The 27,500-nt window shown below is 45.4% G+C and overlaps 1 protein-coding gene across 7 annotated transcripts in view; it reads left to right on the top strand.

The window, feature by feature from the left end:
- Positions 1–27,500, top strand: part of LOC137546880 (cyclic AMP receptor-like protein A) — an 836,868-nt gene that overhangs the window by 296,720 nt on the left and 512,648 nt on the right. For all 7 annotated transcript variants that reach the window (XM_068269866.1, XM_068269867.1, XM_068269868.1 and 4 more), the window contains one exon: positions 9,545–9,632. In XM_068269866.1, the coding sequence (XP_068125967.1) occupies positions 9,545–9,632 (88 nt within the window). The remainder of the gene's footprint in view (positions 1–9,544; positions 9,633–27,500) is intronic.

Genomic DNA, 27,500 nt, shown 5'->3' with positions numbered 1-27,500 from the left:
ACTACGAGTCCCAGGCACACCATACATATACACACATGCAGCACTACAAGTCCCAGGCACACCACACACAGCACTACAAGTCCCAGGCACACCATACATATACACACACGCAGCACTACAAGTCCCAGGCACACCACACACACAGCACTACAAGTCCCAGGCACACCACACACACAGCACTACAAGTCCCAGGCACACCATACATACACACACACACTACAAGTCCCAGGCACACCATACACACACACAGCACTACAAGTCCCAGGCACACCATACACACACACACACACACACACTACAAGTCCCAGGCACACCATACATACTCACACACACTACAAGTCCCAGGCACACCATACACACACACAGCACTACAAGTCCAAGGCACACCATACACACACACACACTACAAGTCCCAGGCACACCATACATACACACACACACTACAAGTCCCAGGCACACCATACACACACACAGCACTACAAGTCCCAGGCACACCACACACACACACACACACACACACACACACGTCCCAGGCACACCATACACACACACAGCACTACAAGTCCCAGGCACACCATGCACACACACACACACACACACACACACACACACTACAAGTCCCAGGCACACCATACACACACACAGCACTACAAGTCCTAGGCACACCATACATATACACACATGCAGCACTACAAGTCCCAGGCACACCACACACAGCACTACAAGTCTCAGGCACACCATACATATATACACACGCAGCACTACAAGTCCCAGGCACACCACCCACACAGCACTACAAGTCCCAGGCACACCACACACACAGCACTGCAAGTCCCAGGCACACCACACACACAGCACTACAAGTCCCAGGCACACCATACATACACACACACACTACAAGTCCCAGGCACACCATACACACACACAGCACTACAAGTCCCAGGCACACCATACACACACACACACACACTACAAGTCCCAGGCACACCATACATACACACACACACTACAAGTCCCAGGCACACCATACACACACACAGCACTACAAGTCCCAGGCACACACACACACACACACACACACACACACACACACACACACACACACACACACACACACACACACACACAAGTCCCAGGCACACCATACACACACACAGCACTACAAGTCCCAGGCACACCATGCACACACACAGCACTACAAGTCCCAGGCACACCACACACACACACACACACACACACACACACACACACACACACACACACACACACACACACACACACACACACACACACACACACATGCAGCACTACAAGTCCCAGGCACACCACACACAGCACTACAAGTCTCAGGCACACCATACATATATACACACGCAGCACTACAAGTCCCAGGCACACCACCCACACAGCACTACAAGTCCCAGGCACACCACACACACAGCACTACAAGTCCCAGGCACACCACACACACAGCACTACAAGTCCCAGGCACACCATACATACACACACACACTACAAGTCCCAGGCACACCATACACACACGCAGCACTACAAGTCCCAGGCACACCACACACACAGCACTACAAGTCCCAGGCACACCACACACACAGCACTACAAGTCCCAGGCATACCATACATACACACACACACTACAAGTCCCAGGAACACCATACACACACACAGCACTACAAGTCCCAGGCACACCATACACACACACACACTACAAGTCCCAGGCACACCATACACACACACAGCACTACAAGTCCTAGGCACACCATACATATACACACATGCAGCACTACAAGTCCCAGGCACACCACACAGCACTGCAAGTCCCAGGCACACCATACATATACACACACGCAGCACTACAAGTCCCAGGCACACCACACACACAGCACTACAAGTCCAAGGCACACCACACACACAGCACTACAAGTCCCAGGCACACCATACACACACACAGCACTACAAGTCCTGGGCACACCATACACACACACACACTACAAGTCCCAGGCACACTATACACACACACAGCACTACAAGTCCCAGGCACACTATACACACACACACACACACACACACACACACACACACTACAAGTCCCAGGCACACCATACACACACACACACACACTACAAGTCCCAGGCACACCATACACACACACAGCACTACAAGTCCCAGACGCACATACACCCACAAGTGTACAAGAGAGAAGTAAAGCTTGCCAAAGAGCTTTCAGCAGGGTGATGGTTAAGGTTCAAAGACAGAGCAGAGGGTGTCATAAATAATTGTCAGTAAACACAGCATACATGGAGAAAGCTGAGGAATGTGAGAGCTGCAATGAAGAGAAAGAGTGGGACATCGTGTCAGACCAGCAGCATCAGCTCGGAGCACCAGCCCTGCAGCTATCTCCTGGGACAGAGACACAATCTGTGGTGGGGGAACACATGAGGGGGCTGCAAAAACAGTAAGAGAGAAAAGAGTTCGGAGTTCGGAATCCTTCTCCCCATAGCTTTACCATACAGCGCTGCCCTTTCCTCCTGGCTGGCTCACATGCTGCTGGTTCCGCCTCCTTCCCTCCCGGCAGTTCCTGGGCCAGCTGATGTAAATATATGAGGGAGACTGAGCCGTCCAGGCTGCAGGGTGATTTTCATGACTCTGCGCCCCCTATGTTGTTCGAAAGGGGAGGCACCCAGGGCACTTGCCATATGTGCATCCCAGTAGATACGCGTCTGGAATTTATTTATTTATTATTTATTTATTTATTGTATTTATAAAGTGCCAACATATTACGCAGCGCTGGACAATAAATAGGGATACATACAATATTTAGGGGTGACATACAGCAAAATGACAATACCTGAATACAAGAAAGATCAGATCATGCAGCACAGTATGAGTACAAGGTAATGCTTAGTCTGGATGGAGCATGGAGATTAGGCAAGTTAGGTTCCCTCGGATGCATAGCATGGGTTCACAGTAATGGAGGTGCATGATCAGGTTGGACACAAAAGGAGGAGGACCCTGCCCAAAGGCTTACAATCTAAAGGGAGAGGTAGGGACACGAGAGGTAGGAGACCAGAGTTCAGCTGTGGGTTTAGAGCACTTGTGAGGGGTAGTAGGCCAGAGTGAAAAGGTGAGTTTTGAGAGCTTTCTTGAAGATGTTGAAGGAGGGGGCTGCCCTAATGGGTGGAGGTAGGGAGTTCCATAGTGTTGGAGCAGCTCTTGAGAAATCCTGGAGGCGTGCATGGGACTGGGTGATGCGGGGGGGCGGTTAGGCGAAGTTCATTGGAAGAGCGGAGTGAGCGGCTAGGTGTGTACCTCTGAGTAAGATCGGAAATGTAGGTTGGACAGGTTTTGTGGACAGATTTGTAGGTCAGACACAGTATCTTGAATCTGATTCTGGACTGGATAGGAAGCCAGTGGAGGGATTCAAGGAGGGGATCCGCCATGGTGGAGCGATGGGAGCAGTGGATAATTCTGGCTGCTGCATTCATGATGGACTGCAGTGGGGCTGTTCGGGTCATAGGGAGACCAGACAGCAGGGCATTGCAGTAGTCAAGGCGGGAAATTATGAGGGCATGGATGAGGAGTTTGGTGGTGGCAGAGGTCAGGAAAGGGCGAATCTTACAGATGTTACGAAGGTGGAAGTTGCAGGACTTTGTGAGGTTTTGGATGTGGGGAGTGAAGGAGAGTGCGGAGTCCAGGGTGACACCCAGACAGCGGGCTTGAGAGGTAGGGTGAATGGTAGTGTGGTTAACAGTGACATGCACATCTGGGAGGTTTATGGATGTCCGGGGTGGGAAGATCATAAATTCCGTTTTGTCTAGGTTTAGTTTCAGGAACCTAGCGGACATCCAGAAGGAGATGGCTGATAGACAGGAGGAGACCTTGTCCATGGTAGTGGTGGATATGTCAGGGGTGTGGAGGTAGATCTGGGTGTCATCTGCATACAGATGATAGTTAAAACCCATGGAGGAGATAACCTTGCCAATGGAGGATGTGTATAGGGTGAACAGTAGGGGGCCAAGGACCGAACCCTGGGGGACTCCCACCGAGAGGTGGTTGGAGGTGGATGAGGACTCATCGAAGGCGGTCGTGAAGGAGCGGTTGGAGAGGTAGGATGAAAGCCAGGACAGGGCAAGATCGTGAATGCCCATGGACTGGAGGGACTGGAGGAGTAGGGGATAATCTACTGTGTCAAAAGCTGCTGAAAAGTCAAGAAGGAGGAGAATGGAGTATTTACCTTCAGCTTTAGCTAAGGCAAGGTCATTGACCACTTTGGTGAGAGCAGTTTCGGTTGAGTGGGCAGGCTGAAATCCAGATTGCAGTGGGTCTAGCAGTGAGTTGGCATTGAGGAACGGGGTCAGGCGTTTGTGAACCAGACGCTCAAGGAGTTTTGAGGCAAAGGGGAGGAGGGAGATAGGACGGTAGTTGGAGGGTAGCGAGGGGTCGAGTGAGGGTTTCTTGAGCAGGGGTAGTACAGTGGCCTGCTTGAAGTCTGAGGGGAAGGTGCCTGTGGATAGGGAGAGGTTGAACAGGGTAGTGAGGACTGGGGCCAATTCCGTGAAGTGAGGCTGGAGTAAATCAGAAGGGATGGGGTCAAGAGGGGAAGTAGTGGTATGGGAAGTCTGCAGTAGGTGGATGACTTCCTCAGTGGTAGTAGGAGTGAAGGATGTGAGGGGAGGATAGGGTGGAGGAGGAGCTGGTTGGGAGGGGGTGGGAGGTGAAGATTTGAGATTGGATATTTGCTGGCGGATAGAGACAATTTTGTTGGTGAAGTGGGTGGCTAAATCTGTGGCAGAGAGGGAGGAAACGGAGGGTGGGGGGGTGGGTTTAAGCAGGGAGTTGAAAGTGGCAAAGAGACGCCGGGGGTTGGAAGCTTGTGCTCCGATGAGCTTGGTAAAGTATTCCTGCTTCGCATGAGCAAGGGCAGTGTGGAACTGCAGCAGGTTGGTCTTGTACTGTAGGAAATCCTGGTTAAGTCTAGATTTCCTCCATTTCCGTTCAGTGGCGCGTGTTTCCCTCTGGAGGTTGTGAGTATGGGTAGTGAGCCAGGCCTGGGGTTAGGGGGTCGGTTGCGGCGAAATATTGGAGGAGCAGCTTTCTCTAGGGCTGATGAGAGAGTTTGGCGATACTGAGCTGCAGCAAGATTAGGACAGGTTAGGGTGGGGAGAGTGGAGGAGAGGGCATGGAGGGGGTCAGCAAGGACGCTAGGGTTGAGCTTGCGTAGGTCTTGCTGCCATCGACCAGGTGGGCGGGTAGTTTGGAGGTGCCTTCCGTGAGGAGGTTGAAGGTGAGAAGGTGATGGTCTGAGGGTGGAAAGGGTGCGATGTCAAGGTCTGCAATAGCGGTGGATTTAGTGAATATAAGGTCGAGAGTGCAGTGTGAGTGGGGGCGTTGGTGTTTTGTACTAGTCCAAGTGAGTTGCCAATGGTGAGTAGCCGGGTCACAGCGGAGTTCTGGGCTTCATCGATGGGAATATTGAAATCCCCAAGTATGAAGAATTATCCCCTTTTAGCGCTCCTCCCTTTCATTCCCCAATAACTATCACTACTTACCACAAAGAAATTATCTATACCTTGTTTTTTCCACCACCAATTAGGCTTTCTTTGAGTGGTACATTATGTTAAGAATTATTTTATTCCAAATGCATTTTGACAGGAATAATACGAAAAACATGGAAAAAAATCATTATTTCTCAGTTTTCGGCCACTATAGTTTTAAAATAATACATGCTACCATGCTTCCACACATTTTATTTGCCCACTTGTTCCAGTTATTGCAACGTTAAAATTATATCCCTAGTATAATGTATGGTGCCAATATTTTATTTGGAAATAAAGGTACATTATTTTTAGTTTTACATCCATCACTAATTTTTAGCCCATAAATTTATAATAATATTGACCTCTTGTCATACATACATACTAACATTGGAAACATCGCGATCGCGGGCATTTGCCCGCACGACTGCCAGCACAGTCCCCCAAGCTGCAGAGACATGACTATCCTGTCCCTGCGGCTGTAGCAGCTTCTGCGCGGCATAAATGGTTAAAGGACACCTGAAGTGAGAGGATATGGAGGCTGCCATATTTATTTCCTTATAAACCATGCTAGTTGCCTGTGTGTCCTGACGATCTTTCTGGCATCAGTTGTGTCTGAATTACACACCTGAAACAAGCATGTGGCAAACCCAGTCAAACTTCAGTCAGACATATGATTTGCATGCTTGTTCGGGGTCTAGGTCTAAAAGTATTAGATGCAGAGGATTGGGAGGGCAGTCAGGCAATGTGCATTGTTTAAATGGAAAGAAACGTGGCATCCTCCATATCCCCCTCATTTCAAGCATCCTCTAACTCACTAGTGTCTTTGTAATGATATTCCTGATGAATTATTCTAAACTTGAATGTATGATTAGAGGTCACATCATAAATCACCTCATGTGAGCACATGCTCCTTGAATGTGAATCAGGCACTGATATTGATTAAGCGGGACTGGTAATGCACATGAAACAGGATATGCTTATAATATTTCCAGTTATTCAAAATTGCCTTAACTATTCTTTTTGGAGGAAGGTCTGCTTACACTCCATTGTAGACTTCGGACATTTTAGGTTAGTAAGCCTCTGTTAGGCAAAATTGTTCAACCATGAATGTATAATGGCTTTTATTAATTGTGTTATTATTATACCTTATTATACCTTTAGGGTATTATTATACCTTTAGTATAAAACTGCTAATTCGTTTCCATTTTAATAAAGATTCTGTTATTCCTACTTTTGGTTTCCTTCCAGGGAATCGCTCAGGTATTATTGAATGAACATGGATATAGTTATGTAACACAAAACATTTTTTAGTAATGTTCATGTGTATGGAAATTGAATCAATAAAAATTGAGACCGCAAATACCCCTTTTATTTAGAGAAACAAATTGTTTTGTTTTTTTTTTCTTTCATAAAGTGAGCCCCCAGAAAACATAGCTGCATCTTGTTCAGGCTTCTGCGCTACAAACCTGGAGGAAACTGATATCTGAGGAAACTCGGCTAAGCATGCATTTATTTGTGGATTAAGGGTCTGTTCCGCCAGGTTTGAATGATAAATATAGCTGGGTGGAGTCACCCTAACAGTCAGACCATGCTTTTTGGATGATTTTCTCAGTTGGCAGCATGTATATTGTGAACAGCAGATGGGATGGTATTGAGCCTTGGGCACACCGTATTTTAGTGGTACAGGGTTGGAGAAGAGAGGCCCCAACAATATCCTTTGTGTTTTTATTAAATGAGGGGTTACATCAAATTTTTGTTGGGCAAAGCTTCTACACAGGAGTCATCATGAGCAAGCACAGGCTTTGGAGCAGCACAGTATACATCACTGCACACTGGCAGCTTAGATCTTGCAGGAACCAAGCAACCCCTCTGATTGTGAGCGGTTGGTACTGTCATTGGGTGGGTGTGTGAGTGCTCAGTGTCTAGTGTCTAAAGCCCAATCTACACGATACTGATGTGCACTAGCCTGGGTCTGCTGCATTACTCTAAATCTGTACCTGAATGTCTAAAGCCCAATCTACACGATACGATTCTTTGTGCGATTCGATTACGATTCTATTTATGATCCGATTAAATCCGACATGTCCGATCGGATTCGATTTGATTCAATTCAATTTGCCATTGTTTTGCAATGTAGATTTCATAAGATTGTACAATCAAGATTGTGTCATTGATGGGCACCTTTAGTTTATAGGCAGGAGGGATATGGAATGTATTTTTTATAAGTTCAAATGCTGTTGATATTGGTTTGTTAGACTTGACATGCCTATTTTATTATTATAGACTGGTGTGCACTAGCCTGGGTCTGCTGCATTACTCTAAATCTGTACCTGAATGTCTAAAGCCCAATCTACACGATACGATTCTTTGTGCGATTCGATTACGATTCTATTTATGATCCGATTAAATCCGACAGGTCCGATCGGGATTCAATTTGATTCAATTCGATTTGCCATTGTTTTGCAATGGCAGATCGAATTGAATCGAATCCCAATCGGACATGTTGGATTTAATCGGATCGTAAATAGAGTCATAATCGAATCGCACAAAGAATCGTATCGTGTATATGGGGCTTAAAGCGGATCCGAGATGAAAAACTAACTATAACAAGTAACTTGACTATATATCTTATCTAAAGTTTAGATTACACAGCAAATCTAGCTGCCAACAGCTTTAATAGAAAATTATTATTTCTTCCTGTGATACAATGACAGCAGCCATGTTGTTTGTAAACATTACAAAGAGACAGGCTTATCTGCACCATCAGCATTCAGACTGTGAAAAAAACATAATCCCCCCCCCCTCCTCCTCCTCCCCTCTGCCTCTGAAATCAATGGCTAGTAACACTTCCTCCTCCTCCTGCCCAGACTGAGCTCCCATGAGCCCTTGCTACTTCCAAGGCTCTCTGAAAACCTGTGGGCGTGGCTTCTTTAGTTTATAGGGAATTAGAGTATTAAAACAAAAAAGTACCATATTTGGCTTGAGGAATGCCCTATAAACAATAGAAAAAGGAACACAAATATGCAATGAGTAAAAGTTCACCTCTGATATACTTTAAGGATTAATGTGTGTGAGGGGTGGAGGCTTCCTTCATTGTTAGTTCACTTTCCTCTCTAATTGCAGCCAAGGGACATCCACTACTTACACCACATGCAGTTATCAGTCAGAGACACAGTGTCCACTTTAGCTTTTAGAAAGTACACTACATTTTTAGTAAAAAGCACAGATGTGCAATGTACAATAAAAATGTAAATACTGTAGATGGACTTAAGAAACGCAAGATATAACACCAGGAGGACAGACACAAAATGCACCGAATGATTACACATGGATACCATTCCCAGTGGGTTAGTACAGACTATACCCTTAGGAATTCAATCCATAATCCTCTAATCAATGCATAATTCAGCATAAAATGCTTTTACTCCAAACTGTATATATTTGAGTTTAAGTCTAGAAATGTAGGTCTGATTTACTTCATAAAAGTATAGGGTCAACTTATACACGAGTCACGGGCAACACTGAGCACACTAATGTGTGTATTAATAGTGTCATTCCCATTTGCAGCAATGGGAGTGAATGATTGCAGCACTTGGGGGCCTGAAGGAGGTATTGGCTGCATTTAAGGGACAGGAGGGGTTATTGGCTGCAATACTGTATGCAGTGCAGTCATTAACCCCTCCTGAGCCCCACGTTCAGCCATTAACTTTGCTGGGTAGACTTATACTTGAGTCAATAAAAATTCCAGCTTAAGAGGGTTAAATATTGGAGTCGACTTATACACAAGGTCGACTTATATTTAAGTATATACAGTATATTGACTAAGTTTACCCTTCTACTATATAGATTTCGTAAGTTTGTACAATCAAGGTTGTGTCATTGATGGGCACCTTTAGTTTATAGGCAGGAGGGATATGGAATGTATTTTTTATAAGTTCAAATGCGGTTGATATTGGTTTGTTAGACCTGACATGCCTATTTTATTATTACAGACTGGTGTGCACTAGCCTGGGTCTGCTGCATTACTCTAAATCTGTACCTGAATGTAGTAAAGGAGATGAGAACTGATCAATATGGGCTGTAAGTACTGTAGTCAAAAAAAGTTTATTTTTTTGTATTTACTGTTACAGTAATATTACCAGTGCTTTTTAGCCTCATTGGAATATAGAAGAGTATTTTGTCTATGTTGCTTTTTAATGTTTGCCACATAATACCATGTATTAGGACATTAGTAGCCATTATAATAGCAAGTATCTTTCTAGATAACTACTATTCTACTCTTTTATGAGGTTTTCGAGGATTGTTAACATTTTGCCTCCCTCCCTGAAACCATTATCTGTTTTAAATTGTCTCTTGTTTGTCATTTTAAGCCGCCTTCCATTGTTTCTTACATTTCCTTATCTCTTACTTTGTTAGAGTTATGCTGGGAATACACGGTTCGTTTTTGCCTTCGTTTAAACCTTCGTTTCGATTGTGCCTTTTGTCCTTTTCGATCCCGAAATAATCAGTCATACGGTTAATATCACCACCCACGGTTTCGTTTTTTTTTCCGATTCTGATGGTTTCGTTTTTCCAATGATCGAAGGCTGCAAAGAAACGAAACGAAAATCCCTTTTTACAGGGACGGACTAGCATAAACGAATATATAATCGATCTGAACAGCCATCAAGCCTACCAATGGCTCGATTAGATGGATAAAGAGAGATAATATCAAACATGTTCGATCACTAGTCGTTCGTTTTTGGGGTCTATTAATCGAAACTATAATGAGATTATGACTATTTTCACATACGTTTTCAACACTCGATTCGTTTACCGAACGAATCGAAGGTTTAAACGAAGGCAAAAACGAACCGTGTATTCCCAGCATTAGAAACTGTTTAATAACAGTGATGAAGTTACACATCAGCCCTTGAGACCTAATTCTCTGCAGTTAGATTGACAAATGAAACACACACACACACAGTGGCATACCTATGGGACAACGCTCCAGGTGACAAAAGGAGAGTGGTGAAAAATTGGTAACACAGCGGAAGTTTGTGTAAGCAGCAGCGGCTGCTATTAGCTGCTCCCAGTCCTTCCTCTGCCTGGCTCAGCTGTTTAGCGGTTTTTAAGAAGTGCTTGTTTGATCTCTTGAACTCCCCTTTTTTCATTGCTGATAAACTAATATTTGCAAAAATATCATTAAGTACATTTCTTTAAAGACTTACATGTACAAATCCACCTCTCAGATTTGCAGCCTCCTCCAATGAGCAACCCTCCTTCTCATCCCAGCTTCACAGGAGAACTGTAACGATCTGCTCAGCGGTCTGCATGGGCAGACAGCTGTTTGTCCATTCCTTAAGTCTGAGGGCTGCAGGTCTCTGGAAAAGAGACCTGCCTGTGCTTTGCAAGTATCTGACCTGTTCTGCTGCTGAGCAATTTGCATACACTTGTCATGCAAACGGCCTAGTTGCCTCCTTGGAAGGCATGCAGTATAAATACCATGTGATCCCAGAGTCCTTTGCTGCTCATAGAGGTTTGTTCCTGCTGGACTGACCTGGCGTGTCAGCCACTGCTATCAAGTACTATCTTGGGGAGTGCTCCTTGCATTCCTAGTTAGTGCAGTCAGTTTGTGTATAATTTGTACTGCCTATTCTGTCCTGTCTTGTCTGTCGCGATTGCGCTGTCGCCAGCGGCGGTTGATAGCAAATCGCTCTGTCTTGTTTGGATCGCACTAGCCTCTAGCGGTAGCGGCTGTGGATCCTTCTGATCTGAGTTCCTGGAGTGTAAGCTGGAGCAGCGGTTGCTACTGGCTACCTCATCTGTCTGTCTTGTTTGGATCGCACTAGCCTCTAGCGGTAGCGGCTGTGGATCCTTCTGATCTGAGTTCCTGGAGTGTAAGCTGGAGCAGCGGTTGCTACTGGCTACCTCATTTGTCTGTCTTGTCTGTTTGTGCTCATTTGTGTTACTTGTGGCTAGTTAGGGTGGCGTGCTTGTCTCTGTTGCGCTTTTCCTGCGGAGACCACGCTGTAAATGCGTTCGCTGTTGCGAATCAGTGCAGAGTTCGCGTTTAGCTAGCGTTTGTTATTTTCCTTATCTTTTATTGTTGTTTGCTGTGCCTTTGCTACTCTCGTGCCTTGTCCTGCTCAGTCTGGTGTCACTATTTGGCAATCGCCATTCTTGCGATTGCGTTCCCACTTCAATTCCGTCGTTGTGTGTTCACCGTCGCTGGGTGGTGACTAGTTTGGTGGACACACATTGATTCTGTCTCTTTGCTCTCTCTCTTTGGGGGCTATCTTGCCTTGTGTTGCTTCTCTTCGTACAATTTCCATCTGGCATTTGTGGCAGCGCAGAGGGTGTATTCCTCTGCACTCCACAGCTCCATCTGCCGGTGGAAATTCCCCTCTACTGGTGCTTGCACCAAAAGCTGGGTTCTATTATTTTGACACGCTTGTGGAGGACTTCCGCAGTGTCAGCGCACATCTTGTGCGCTGACCACGGAGATATCCCACAATCGTTACAAGAACATGTAGTTTGGGAAGCTTCATAGTAGGGACACCGCAGTCAAAACTACGGAGTACCCCAGTAGCTCATGGCGACCCGGAGCCACTAGGACAGTAAAAGGGGCTGAAAGAGACCAAAAAACCCTCTTACAAAATAAGCAATGCTAAATATATTTTGCCTTCTTTAAGGAAATCTGTAACAGAAAAAAACAGCACCTTGGGGTACTTACCTCAGGAGGCGGAAGCCTCTGGATCCTAATGAGGCTTCCCCGATCCTCCTAAGCCTCAGGGATCCATCGCTGTCTCCCCCAAAAATACAGCCAGCAAGGATGTCGGCTGTGGCACAGGCGCAGTAGTGCCTGCAATATTTACCTACCGTGATCCCGCTCAGGTGCAGTAGCGGCTTTCCGATCAAGTTCAGGCAGAAATAGCTGAGCCTAATCTACAGTGCAGGTACTAGTCACCCCGATAGGGCTCGGCTATTTCCGCCTGAGCCCGATCGTAAAGTTGCTACTGTGCCTGTGCAGGAGCTCCACTGTGCAAGCGATAGTCTCCTGCCCAGTAGAGCGCACCCAATCAGGCTTAGCTGTTTCTGCCTAAACCTGATCAGAAAGCTAGTGAACAAAGTCAATGGCAATTTATTCCATTTAACCAATGAAATACAACAGACGTGTGCCATGACACATTTATATGTTGTGGCAGCTTTGGGTATGTGCTGCCACTGATCTGAAAATCCTTTCCAACACTAGTCTAGGGCAGTGGGTTGCTTAAAAAAAATTTGGGAGCTGATAGAGAATCTGTGACTTCACTTTAGTCCTTCATCTCCTTCCCTGGAGTGCGCTCCTCTCTGTCTACTGGAGTATCCTCCATTCCGGCTCCTTGAATGCCCTTTTCTTAGTTCCCTGGAGCATCCTCCTCTTCTCCTTCCTCCTCCTGGTAAGCCCTGCCTCGCTTTTTGTGATTGCACACTTGCTCAGGGGAGTTGACTGGAAAAAATTGTGTTTAGTAACTCAAATGCCAGGTATTGCCATTTTTTCTGTATTGCTAATGATATTCAAACAATGGTTTAACAGTGAGCAATAGTGTGGTGCTACTTCAATTTCTTTCTGCTGCTAACCTCCTCCCACCCTATCTGTAACACTGACCTTCCCTACCTACACATAACACTAACCTCCCATACGTACTCCGAACATTATCCGCTTCTCTACCAATGCCTAACACTAGCCTCTCCGCTACGTACACCTAAAACTAACCTCCCCCACCTATACCTAACTGTAGCAGGCTATACATAGCCAATACTGTTACTTGGCTAAATATGCACTGCAACGATCCCAAACTCCCAAATTAAACATTAGTTACGCCATAGCCACAAATTTTGATTGCAGTCTGTCGTGATGCCCAAATTACAGAAACTCAACTGTCCCATCTTTACCATCTCTGCACTCACCCAGCCCCCTCACCTGACTCTCCTCAGCCAGCACCCTCAGTCTCCCTTTAAGGGGCCCATACACAGCTTGATTTCAGCCATCGATCGATCATTTCTATGGAATCGATCGATCAAAAATCGAATTTTTTAAGTCTATTGATCGATTTGTGGCCGATTTCGATCGATTTGATCTATAATCTGACAGAATCGGACAACAGCAGATTGATGGCTCATAGAGTTGAATTGGATCTAATGGTCCAATTATGCATTTAGATCGATTTCCAATAGATTTCTAATAGATTTAATTCTGAAATCTATTGGGAATCTGTCCCTATTGTGTGGCACACATCAGATAGATTCCTGTCAGATTCGACTTGACAGGCATCTGACAGAAATATGTCTAATGGTCGAATCTGCTGCAAATCTATCAGTGTATGGCCACCTTTAGAAACCTCAACCAGCCTCACTCTATCCAGCACCCTCATTAGTCTCGCTCCACCTAGCATATTTAGCTTATTTCACCTGCCTCTCCCCAGCTAGCACGCTCAGCCTCCACTTTGCATCCTCCCAACATACTCAGCCAGCCTCTCCCCACCCAGCACCCTCACCTACCTTTGAATCCCTGCCAGCACCTCAGCATCCCCTGTTTCTCCTCATAGTCCCTGCATTACCTTTCCCCACCAAGCACCCTCAGTTTATCTCACAATTCTCTCTACACCCACCCAACACCCTCTGCCAGCATCACCTTAGCTAGATTCACATTAACACCCAGCACCCTCAGGCAGCATCACATTATCACAAAATATGCTTTTAAGTGTTATTGGATTTTCATAAATTGCCACTGGTAATATCTATAAAGCAATGGTATCTATCTATAAAATGTCACATGGTCAGTGAAGTTACATGAAAAGTTAACTTTGGTGGAGGGCTGGTTTCACTTCACTACTGCGTAAGGCTGGCTTGCCTGCTGGATGGAGGTGGAAATAGTGGAGACAGTGGCTACGCTGAAGGAAGGCGAGAATGCTGGAGATGCTTGCTGGGCTGCCGCGAGCAGAGAGGGCACTTGCATTGACTCACTGACACATGAAGCAAGGATATCACCCTGCCACAGTCACCACAAGACAGCGTGAGGTGGTAAGGGAAAGGTACCGGTTGTCTGCTTAGCAAGCGCTGGGATCTACTCATTTGTGGTAATATATAAAGGGTGTGGCTTCCTTTGGTGAGCATTTTCCTAATATGAAGAAGGAAGCACCTCTTTCCACATAGTAAGCATACAGTACATTAACATAGTTACACATAAGATTATAACAGCAGCCACCATTATGTCAGCAGAAGTAACCAAGCAGTGAGAAATTCCCAATCTCTTCCCTGGATGAGATCATTGGATGCTCATTGGATCCCCATACCTGTTTTTTATATTCTTTCACCTCTAAAAATGTCCTTTGTAAACACCTTTATGATGCATGTGATTATCTTTGTTCATCCACCCACTAACTGCTTCAGAAAATGAAACATAAAATAAGGAGGTAATTAAGGCCTTCTGTTGTAGTCTGAATATATTTAGGATGGTAGGCAATCTCATACAGATTTAGGACAGCAGGGTCTGTTGTTGTCTGTGGAACTTTAAATCTAATCATCAACTAACTTGTCGTCTCATTACAGAGTTAAATTGTATGATATTTATCATGGGTTTGTAAGTATTTCAAAACCTTCTGTGTAAAGTGTCACTGTACTTCATAGTACAATGCTTTAGGCACGTTTTCTTAAAATAATCTACCCAACCAGTGCTGCAATGCAATGCATCACTGTTCATGGTCACATGAAAACTTGAGTGTGCAATCTGCATCATATTCACTCCGCTCACTTGTGCACAGTGAGATACCCTGGGCCTGCATGGTACTTAGTTTGCATTACAATATATTAAGAAATGATTGAAAAATGATTAATTTCCACTGAGAAAAATATACTTCAATTCACCTAGCAGAAAAATTATGAAGAAGCATGTGAACATCTTTTTCATGTGATTGATCTGGGAGTCTCTGATTGATCAAAATATCAACCCTGCATTTTCAATTGCTGAAGTGTGAATGGGTATTTTTGGGCACATAATGATGTTTATGTGATTTTTATGTGCAGACACTGGGAACTCTAAATCTATTAAGCCTCATCTACACGGGTAGATGAGGCTGCGATCCGGCGGCTCGATTAGCCACCGGATCGCCTCTTCCGCGTCCCCGTTGCGTCCCTGCTCGACGCGCGTGCGCCGGATTAGATTCCCCGCTCGTCCCCGCCGGCGCCGCTTATCTTCCGCTCGATTCCCTGCCATTGTCCCCTCGCGGGGATCGAGCAGGGAATCGGCGGTGGAGAGATCCGTCCTGTCGGATCTTATCATTCGAGCCGCATCAGCGGCTCGATTGATAAGCCACATCGCCGCCGCATCTACACGTGTAGATGCAGCTTTAGGGTTTTCCCGTTGCTTATCATACAAGATGGATTAGGGATCATGATGAGCTAGACTTTCTGGCTGTTGTTTTTTTTTTGTTAATTACATAGACGCTATTGTGATGAAAGTAGCCTATCATTGTCTGTCTCATCAAATAAATTATATTATAGTATAATAAAAGAATTAAAGGTTTTTTCCCATGCCAGACGAGTACACGCCTTTCAGGGCGGTCCTGGTAGTATATATGTTCCACCAAGATGTCAGTGTTTGAGGCTATGAGTAAGGATTCTTTCCGAAACATGTCAGCCAATTTCTGTATGTGCGATTTGGATTGAAATAAAAACCCTTGGAATATACCAGCGAGTGTGCGGACTTCCTCCCTGTGTTCAAATAAATTATATTCCTGTTGATTCTCAATTCTCAGTTGTGTCTGTGGCATAAAATGTATCACTGTCTTTTTACAGCGCAGGCAAGCAACTCATCCCTGCCACAGCAATTAGACTTCTAAAGACCTCAGGGAAACCGCACTTCCGCAGCCCTGCGACCAAGAGTAGGATAATGAGGAGTGGCACAAAGTGTCACTTTGGATTGTGTCCTTCTACACAGGAAGCTTTCCAGTAGTGTCATTTATATGTCATGCACAGCTGAAGCAGCTAATAGAGTTAATCTCTAAGGGGGAAATAAGATGTAACAGTGTTAATTACAAGATTATTTATTTATTTATATGTAGATATATCTGCTGTCACACTGTCATGGGAAGGAGGGGCAGCTACTGGTGGCCAGGGCTTTTTTTCTCTGCGGGATTCATTTACTAACTACTGAACACACTGGCACACTTCACTAGAGAGAAAATGCTTTGTAGTCATTCAATTTACAATTTAATTGATCAGTGTTAGGGCTCGTTTCCACTATTGCGGTGCAGAATCGCCTGGATTCCACCGCTGTTGAAATTCCATGAATTAGCATGCGGATGCGAATTTTTGCGCGGTTTTTGCCGCGAATTCGCATAGGTGAGGGTATATGCGAAATTAACCATGTCACTGCCTGTTTGAATTACATTGGTACCTATGCGAATTCGCATGCGAATTCGCATGAAAATTCGCATACCATAGCCGCATGCGAATTTCCTATTAAATACATTAGCGGCGATTCGCATGCATTCCACTCGCAGGCGAATTCGTTGGCTCTTTTGTGCGTTTTTTTACCGCTGAAAAAAACGCACCTCAACAACGCTACAGTGGAAACAGGCCCATCCACTTGCATTACATGTGCGAATCTGCATGCGTTGGACGCATGCAGATTCGCGATAGTGGAAACGAGCCCTTAGGCTCAGCCTCTATCTGTTCCCAGATATTTTGGCAAGTTTGTTAGTTTTATTATGTCCATTCTTGCAACATTTTTTTTTTGGGGGGTGGGGGGCTGCTATTAAGTGAACATTCAAAATTGTGTATGGTGCAATCAGAAATCATGACTGGTATCAAAGCCTGGAAATTGATTTGATCTGTCAGCATTTTTGGCTGCTGGGCCAGTTTATTTTTAATAAAACCATGTTAATGTTGACTTGTCAAAAGTCAAAATAGTTGCCGGGGTCTTAACCACTCTGCCAACACCTAACTCAGGATGGCGGCCGCAGAGTGACTTCCTTGTTCCTCCTGGACGCACTGGTGCGTCATCTCATGATGTGCGAGATTAGCGGGCAGTGCTTCCGTAAATAATAAACACTGCGGGGCTCCGTGATCAGCCTGCCTGCTGTCATACCAGATAATACCAGATGCCTGGCAGTATTGCTGGTCTCTGGCTGTAGTAGTGTCTCAATTATACACCTGAAACAAACATGCAGCTAATCTTGTCAGAAATACCTGATCTCCATGCTTGTTCAGTCTATGACTAAAAGTATTAGAGATAGAGCAGTGCTGTCCAACTTCACGGGCATGGAGGGCCATTTTTTTTTCAGACCCCATGGTGGAGGGCCGAAGGTTCTTGCTAGAGCCGCCCCCCCCCCCCCCCCCCCCCCCAGGAAAAAATGCAATTAAAGGACAATTAGATTGGCAGCACTTTTCACAAAATGCAATTTTGGATTTTGGTGAAGTTGTGTGGTGCACGCAGCGCGCCGAAAACCATGAGGGTTCTGTTGTGCGCCAAAAATGGGTGTGGCCATGGACCAGAATGCAGGTGTGGCCACGGGTGGAGACAAATTTACATGAACTTAGCAATGTGGGACATTAGATTAGGACAGTGGTGGCGAACCTTTTGAAGGCCGAGTGTCCAAACTGCAACCCAAAAGTCACTTATCTATCGCAAAGTGGCAACAGCAATTTAAACTACATACAAACGTTTTAACTCATACATGAACATTATGGAAAATCCAAGTTGAAAATAAACAGTGAAGATAAACAATTTCATCCATCCTACTCCTTTAAAAAGCTAAAAAAGTAGGTTTAATGCTATTGTCTCATGATGATGATTTAGCTTTTCCATAGTCTCGCAGTTCGCAATCATGTGACCCCCAACAAGACAAATTCAGCAATCATGAGGCCCCCAACAAGACAAATTCAGCAATCATGAGGCCCCCAACAAGACACATTTAGCAATCATGGTGCCTCCAACAAGACAAATTTAGCAATCATGAGGCCCCCAAAAAATCATGAGGCCCCCAACAAGACACATTCAGCAATCTTGAGGCCCCCAACAAGACAAATTCAGCAATCGTGATGCCCCCAACAAATCATGAGGCCCCCAACAAGACAAATTCAGCAATCATGAGGCCCCCAACACGACAAATTCAGCAGTCATGAGGCACATAAATAGACAGCATTTCACATAAATATGCAGAATGCCCCTTTAATATGGTAGACACCTCTCACCTGGCTTCTAAATTCTCCTCTACTGGCTGCTGTGCCTAGCTGGCCTGGCAATAGTGTTTTGGGCAGGATTGGGGATGATGTGTGGGCTGAAATGCCTTGCGGTGCTGCTGTGGCCGGGCTGGCGGTGATGCCGTGGTATGGCCGGATGAGGTAGTGACAGGTACCCCCCCAGTTAGTGACAGGTGTGTCCCCCCCCTCAGCTGAGGTAGTGACAGGTGCCCCCCCAGTTAGATAGTGACATGTGCCCCCCAGTTAAATAGTGACAGGTGCCCCCCCAGTTAGATAGTGACAGGTGCCCCCCCAGTTAGGTAGTGACAGGTGCCCCCCCAGTTAGGTAGTGACAGGTGCCCCCCCCAGTTAGGTAGTGACAGGTGCCCCCCCAGTTGAGGTAGTGACAGGTGTCCCCCCAGTTAGAAAGTGACAGGTGTCCCCCCAGTTAGATAGTGACAGGTGTCCCCCCAGCTAGATAGTGACAGGTTCCCCCCCCCCCAGCTAGATAGTGACAGGTGCCCCCCCAGCTAGATAGTGATAGGTACCCCCCCCAGCTAGATAGTGACAGGTGTCCCCCCCAGCTAGATAGTGACAGGTGCCCCCCCCAGCTAGATAGTGACAGGTGCCCCCCCAGCTAGATAGTGACAGGTGCCCACCCAGTTAGATAGTGACAGGTGTCCCCCCAGTTAGATAGTGGCAGGTGTCCCCCCAGTTAGATAGTGGCAGGTGTCCCCCCAGTTAGATAATGACAGGTGTCCCCCTGGTTAGTGACAGGTGTCCCCCCAGTTAGTGACATGTGTCCCCCCCAGCTAGATAGTGACAGGTGTCCCCCCAGCTAGATAGTGACAGGTGCCCCCCCAGCTAGATAGTGACAGGTGCCCCCCCAGCTAGATAGTGACAGGTGCCCCCCCAGCTAGATAGTGACAGTTGCCCCCCCAGCTAGATAGTGACAGGTGCCCCCCCCAGCTAGATAGTGACAGGTCTCCCCCCAGCTAGATAGTGACAGGTGCCCCCCAGCTAGATAGTGACAGGTGCCCCCCAGCTAGATAGTGACAGGTGTCCCCCCAGCTAGATAGTGACAGGTGTCCCCCCAGCTAGACAGTGACAGGTGCCCCCCCAGCTAGATAGTGACAGGTGCCCCCCCAGCTAGATAATGACAGGTGCCCCCACCAGTTAGATAGCGAGGTGTCCAGTGCCTCACCCGTTACCTCTCTCTCCTGTGTCCCCGCTGCTGCTGCCCCACAGCTCAGACCTCACAGATCTCGGCGACTGAAGCAAGCAGAGTGCGCATGGCACCCGCGCGGCTGAACGTCACATGCAGAAGTGACTAATGATGTCACTTCCGCATGTTACGTACTCGTCTATGCGGGTACCATGCGAACTCTGTTTACCTCAGTCGCCGCGATCTGTGAGGTCTGAACTGTGGGGCAGCGGGGGACACAGGAGAGGCCACTATAAGAGGGAGCAGGCATGGCGCCCATAGCGCAAGCCATGCCTGCATCCCAGGGAGACGAGCGGGCCTCAGCAGGTGGCCTGGCGGGCCGGATGTGGCCCGCGGGCTGCCAGTTGGAGAGCGCTGAGGTAGAGGATCAGCAATGACGGCCAAGCAATTTTGATTGGAAATAAATGTCAGTGTCCATATCCCTTTCAGCTCAGGAGTGCTTAAAAGCCACCTGTCTAATATTATGCCACCAAAACACTCTACCCCTGAAGGTATCCTTTGGTATGTGACGTGAAGTCTTTAGCAGCAGATCCATAAAGTCCTGTTAGTTGCAATGTAAGGCCCCTATGGATTGGACTTATTTTTCACCAAATTTCATAGACGATCGATCAAACTGAAATCTGGGGAATGTGGATGGTAAAGAAAATATGATTCATTAGACCAGGCTGATTCTCATGCTCATAGGTAGTTTGGCAGTGAACAGGGGGAAGCTTGAGTGTTCTCATTGATCGGCACTATGCAGCCCTATATGCATAAAGTTGCAATGCAATGTGTGTGCTGACATATTTCCCTCATGGCCAGCATTAACTCTTTAAGTTTTTAAGCAATTTGTGCAACAGTAGCTCCTCTATGGAATTAGAACAGATGGGTTGACCGTCAGTCCTCACATAAATCAGTGAGTCTTGCGTGCCCATGAGCCTGTTGCCAGTTCGATGCATCACATTTGGTAGGTACATACCAGTGCCTACCAGGTACAATCAGCAGGACCTGTCATTTTAGAAATGTACTGCCCCAGTTGTCTAGCCACTACAAGTTGGCTTTTGTCAAAGTTACTCATATCCTTACTTTTTGTCCATTTACTGCGTGTTTACTTGCGGTCTGACATATCCTGCCCTTTGACAGATGCCATTATAATGTGATAATCAATGTTATTTACTTCCCCTGGTTTTGACCTTGTAACTTAGTATAAAACATCTTTGCCAGATACACAGCTGAAGTAAATGATAGTGTTTCACATTTGCCTTGAGTGAACGTGTTTTGAGGCTCATTTCTGAGTACATTTACAAACTTGTCGGTGTGCCTTCATCCAGTGGCTGTCAGCATGGTAGCACTGATATGATTACATGTTACTTCAGCAGTAGTACTTATGCAGACATGACTGAAAGCCCTTATATTCCAGATTTAGTGCTGAGAAAAATACACTGGTTTGAACAATAAAGATGGGCTAGAGGGGTCAAATGACATTTTCTTCACCAGTCATTAGTCGTGGTGTGGGGATGTAGATGGTATAGGTCCTGACATGTGCTATTATCCTCTCTGGACACCGCAAAGCTCTAGATTGCCAGAATATAATAACAGATGAATAACCTCATCTGACTGCCGGCTCCATTCAACAGGAAAACAATGAACAATGTGCTGTGAAATCCGGCTTAACACTACTGCTGGCTTGCTGTTGTCCATGTCATTATTTTCCTAGCCTGTTTGTTCAGTACCCAGCTAAATGGTAACCTGAAATATGCATGTTTTATTTTAATTCCGTTAATTCAGCATTTCAGAGCTTTAAGTCTTTGCTGAATTATAGTGCATTAGTATTAGTTTTACTCCAGCCAGACAAGCGCAAGTCACCCTATGGCACAATCTGTGTAGAGTACTGCATGATATTGTCATGGTACCAGAATATTTTCACCTTTCACAATACTCACTTCGGTGAGCTAGAAAGAATATCCATCTGCCATTTCATACACTTAGAACTTATTAACCATTTACCAGCATCCTAACTTATTAAAAACATCCTGTTTGAGCCTGTTGATGGCAACAGGACGTTTTAATAAGTCGCGCGTTCCTGCCGCCACTCCACACGTGTGCGCGCCTCTCCCACCGCCGTTTCTGTTGGGATTCCGTGTTCAGCGATTGGGAAAGAGGACCAAGCGGTCCTCTACCCAATCGCAATGCCTGGAATGAATGGATGTCACAGCTAGTTAAATGTTAATTAAAAAAAAAAGTGAACACATCCTATAAACCGTGAAAGTGTTCACTAGCACCATCTTGTGGCCAAAAAGTAAAATTACACATACATGCATAAACAATATTAATAAAATTAATAACTTACACTTCCAAAGTCCCCCCCCCCCAAAAAAAAAAAAACACTTGTAAAAAGCACTTGTTAAAAAAAAAAAAAAAAAAATAGTTGCCTTAGGGACTAAGGCTTTTTTATTCTATATTTTATAAGGGAAAATTACTTTTACTTTACTACATAGGGGCTTGTAATTATGGACCGGGCAAAAAAAAAAAAAAAAACAGAAAAATAACACCTATATTTCCAAATAATATATTGCCGCCATACATTGTGATAGGGACATAATTTAAACAGTTTAATAATCGGGACAACTGGGCAAATAAAATGTGTTGGTTTTACCCACAGGAGAACGTTTAATTTTTAAAAAAATGGCAGAAAACTGAGAAATAATCAATTTTTCCATTATTTTCTTATTTTTCTCGTTAAAACGCATTTAGAATAAAACAATTCTTAGCAAAATCTACTACCCACAGAAAGCCTAATTGGTGGCAATAAAAACGAAGTATAGATCATTTTGTTGTGATAAGTAGTAATAAAGTTATTAGGGAATAAAAGAGAGGAACACTGACAGGTGAAATTTGCTCTGTTCCGTTAGGGTAAAAACCCTTGGGGGTGAACTGGTTAAAGGACCACTATCGCGAAAATCGTAAAATTTGAAATACATGTAAACACACACAAATACGAAGTACATTTCTTCCAGAGTAAAATGAGATGTAAATTACTTTTCTCCTATGGTGCTGTCACTTACAGTAGGTAAAAGAAATCTGACAGAACTGACAGGTTTTGGAATAGCCCATCTCCTCATGGGGGGATTCGCAGGGTTTTTGTTCTTTTCAAAAGCACTTAGTAAATTGTCAGTTGCTCCGCCCAACTGCTAAATCGGTGTGCAGCGAGCAGGGAGGCTGGCAGGATCTTTGTATGAATCCTTTTCAGGGAGTGTCTTTATAAAGAATAAAGGCCATGCTGAGAATCCCCCATGAAGAGGTGGACTAGCCCAAAACCTGTTGGTTCTGTCAGATTTCTACTACCTACTGTAAGTGACAGAAACATAGGAGAAAAGTAATTTATGGCTCATTTTACTCTGGAAGAAATGTATTTCTTATTTGTATGTGTTTACATGTATTTTAAATTTTACATTTTTCCCCGATAGTGGTCCTTTAAATGCATCAGCCGATTCATGAAAATGGTCATAATTTAAAATGGACTCAACTCAAGCTGAAACCATTTTTAGTTTTAGGTAGAATGAGGAATTGGTTATATCAAATACCTTATTTCAGCAGTAAAAGAGAAGACTTACGTCTGCGCAGTACACTCCTGGTGACGTCAGCGGGAGCGAGGACACTGCTGCGCAGGCGCAGTGGTTTTCCAGAAATGAACTGGAGGTGGGGACCAGAGCATCAGTGACTGACTGCGCAGACACAGGAGGTCTGCGGGGAACCGTTAGAAGCCACAGGTAAGTTCAGCTCATTTTCCCCCGACCCTACAGTAGTCCTTTAACCACTTGACTACCGCCCATAGCCAATGTGCGGCGGCAAAGTGGCACGCCCAGGACCACGTAACGCCAATTGGCGTCTGGTCCTGGGACACTAGCTGGCCGGGGATCGCACGCTGTGATGCGCGTGCATCCGCCGGCAATGGGCTCCGCCCACCCGCGACGTGAACCCACTGGCCGTTCGGAAGCGCCGGCGGGTTGTTAGCCCCTCGATTGCCGCATGGAAAGCGTATAATACGCTTTGTAATGTACACAAAGCGTATTATACAGGCTGCCTCCTGCCCTGGTGGTCCCAGTGATCGAGGGACCACCAGGGCAGGCTGCAGCCACCCTAGTCTGCACCCAAACACACTGATCCTGTACCCCCTGATCGCCCACAGCACCCCTCAGACCCCCCCCCCTCCCAGACCCCTGTTTGCACCAAATCACCCCCCCTAATCACCCATCAATCACTCCCTGTCACTATCTGTCAACGCTATTTTGTAGATTAGGTCCTGAAAATGACACTTTGTGAAAAAAACAATAAAAATCAATTTCCGCTAACTTGTGACAAAAAATAAAATCTTCTATCAACTCACCATACTACTAACGGAATACCTTGGGGTGTCTTCTTTCTAAAATGGGGTTACTTGTGGGGTTCCTATACTGCCCTGGCATTTTAGGGGGCCTAATCCGTGAGGAGTAGTCTAGAAACCAAATGCCTCAAAATGACCTGTGAAATCCTAAAGGTACTCATAGGACGTTGGGCCCCTTAGTGCACCTAGGCTGCAAAAAAGTGTCACACATGTGGTATTGCCGTACTATAATTGTTTTGGGTTGTATTTTTACACATACCCATGCTGGGTGGGAGAAATATCTCTGTAAATAGACAATTGTGTGTAAAAAAAAAATCAAAAAATCTAATTATAGAGATAATTCTCCCACCCAGCATGGGTATGTGTAAAAATACACCCCAAAACACATTATACTATTTCTCCTGAGTATGGCGATACCACGTGTGACACTTTTTTGCAGCCTAGGTGTGCTAAGGGGCCCAAAGTCCTATGATCACCTTTAGGCTTTACAGGGGTGCTTACAATTTAGCACCCCCCAAAATGCCAGGACAGTAAACACACCCCACAAATGACCCCATTTTGGAAAGTAGACACCCCAAAGTATTCAGAGACGGGCATGGTGAGTCAGTGGCAGATTTCTTTTTTGTTTGTCACAAGTTAGCAGAAATGGAAACTTTTATTTATTTATTTATTTATTTTTGTCACAAAGTGTCATTTTCTGCTAACTTGTGACAAAAAATAAAATCTTCTATGAACTCACCATGCCTCTTAGTGAATACTTTGGGATGTCTTCTTTCCAAAATGGGGTCATTTGGGGGGTATTTATGCTATCCTGGTATTCTAGCACCTCATGAAACCTGACAGGTGCTCAAAAAAGTCAGAGATGCTTAAAAATGGGAAAATTCACTTTTTGCACCATAGTTTGTAAACGCTATAACTTTTACCCAAACCAATAAATATAAACTTATTGGGTTTTTTTTAATCAAAGACATGTAGCACAATAAATTTGGACAAAAATGTATATAGAAATTTTACTTTATTTGAAAAATGTCAGCACAGAAAGTTAAAAATAAATTTTTTTGACAAAATTCATGTCTTTTTTGATGAATATAATAAAAACTATCAATCACAGCAGCAATCAAATAGCACCAAAATAAAGCTGTATTAGTGACAAGAAAAGGATGTAAAATTCATTTAGATGGTAGGTTGTATGACCGAGCAATAAACCGTTAAAGCTGCAGTGGCCTGAATGGAAAAAAAGTGTCTGGTCCTTAAGGGGATTTATGACTGCAGTCCTTAAGTGGTTAAATATGAGGCCCTGTGTGTGTGTGGGAAGGTGCGCATGGGCTTACCGTACCTCCTGTGGCCTAGCGTTTTCTACAGTTAGCCAGCATGCGCAGTATGTCCTAATGGGCTTCCTGTGACGGCGCTCGCTGGTGGAGTGCATGCACGCCAGCGTGAGGACGTACCTGGCTTGCGCATGCTCCACCGACGAGTGCCGTCACAGGAAGCTCAATAGGACATGCTGCACATGCGCAGCGCAGCACAGTGTGTCCAGGTCAAAGGGCGCCGACCAGGAAATGAGGAACGGGAGGCACAGTGGGCAAAAACTGTAAAAGACGCTGGGCCATGGGAGGTGCAGTAAGTCTATGTGCATCTCAACCCGACCCCCCCCCCCCCCCCACACACACACACACACACATATATAGCTCCCAACTGTCCCTCTTTCGGAGGGACAGTCCCTCTTTGGGAGCCCTGTCCCTCTGTCTCTCTTTCTTCCTTTTGTCCCTCTTTCAGGACTTTGTCCCTCTTTCTATGTAAATATATGTATTTCTCTACTAAAAATGTGTTTAATTGACTCTAAACTTAATTCCCATCCTTTCAACTGATATATTACTAATTTTAATATGTTAATATGAAGGAAAATGAACCAGGATAGAGAGGACCAGTGTTGTTTGAATTATAAAACAACATATTTTTCTTATGAAATCTTTATGGTATGTGTGACTAGGGGTGTGTCAGGGACGTGATTAGGGGTGTGGCTTAAGTGTCCCTCTTTCTCATCATGGGAGGTATGATAATACTTTGAGCCACCTGGTGAAATTATGGCTGATGTATATATTTTTCAACTGTGTAATGTATCTAGAAAGGCTAAATCTTGTTATTGCTCGGCACAGACAGTGGGGAGGCAGCCAAGGTACCTGAGTGCAGCTGGTGCCATGCTCACACTTGACATGATGCTTTTTTCGCCACCATCTAAAATGATTGTCATTGGGCTGCATTAAATTGTAGCCAAAAGGCACTCCGTGGCCAGCAGACAGGAGCCCAATAAACGTGCCGTTCAGAAAGAGGGTTTATTGCTGCATGTGGCTGCTGCACAAGCTCACCAGGGACCAAAACAAAAGGCAGAAAGCCTCACCCCCCCCCCCCCCCCCCCCCCCACTTACACTGACTTAAATGGATTTTATACTTGACTCCCACAGAGACCTGTAATTTTTGACTTATCTTAGTAATTGATCCCCACCAATAGACTGATGTGGTGTGTGAGCTCAGTGCTGCTGATGGAGGGATAATTATTTGCTTTTTAGCAAAGGAATTTGTAATCTTTGTTGTGTGGGGACATTGTTTAGCCTCTCAGGTTTCTTGCCATAGCTTTTTTATTTTAAAGAGAACCCAATCAGCGGGGAGGGAAATTGATGCGGTGCGGGGACCGGAGCTATGGAGGAGGCGGGGAAGCGGCAGAGACTGACAGATGAAGAAGTAAACAGCTGGCTGCAACACGCCGTGTGTCGACAGCTCGGCGTTAGATTTATGGGGGGCAAGCAGAGTGTGTGTGTGTGTGGGGGGGGGGGAGGGGGGGGGGCAGAGGGGAGCAGTATAGCAACAGAGGCTGGGCAGTTATATGCAGACCCAGCATCTTGTGTGCTGATAGCATTCTTAGAACCCACCTCATGTTCTCTTTAAAAAGTGTAAGACCAGCCATAATGTCTAAAGTACCCCTGAACTGGAGGCAACCATATTTATTTCCTTTTTAATAATTACCAGTTGCCCTGGCAGTCCAGCTGATCTTTGGCTGCAGCAGTGTCTTAATCACACACCTGAAATAAGCATGTCAGCACGGCAGCCAGGCAATGGGTATTGTTTCAAAGAAAATAAATATGAGCAGCCTCCATAT

Source organism: Hyperolius riggenbachi, chromosome 2 (assembly GCF_040937935.1).
Source record: "Hyperolius riggenbachi isolate aHypRig1 chromosome 2, aHypRig1.pri, whole genome shotgun sequence".
Lineage (NCBI taxonomy): Eukaryota > Metazoa > Chordata > Amphibia > Anura > Hyperoliidae > Hyperolius > Hyperolius riggenbachi.
Note: the sequence above shows the minus strand (reverse complement) of the source record. Positions and strands in the feature narration are given on the sequence as shown.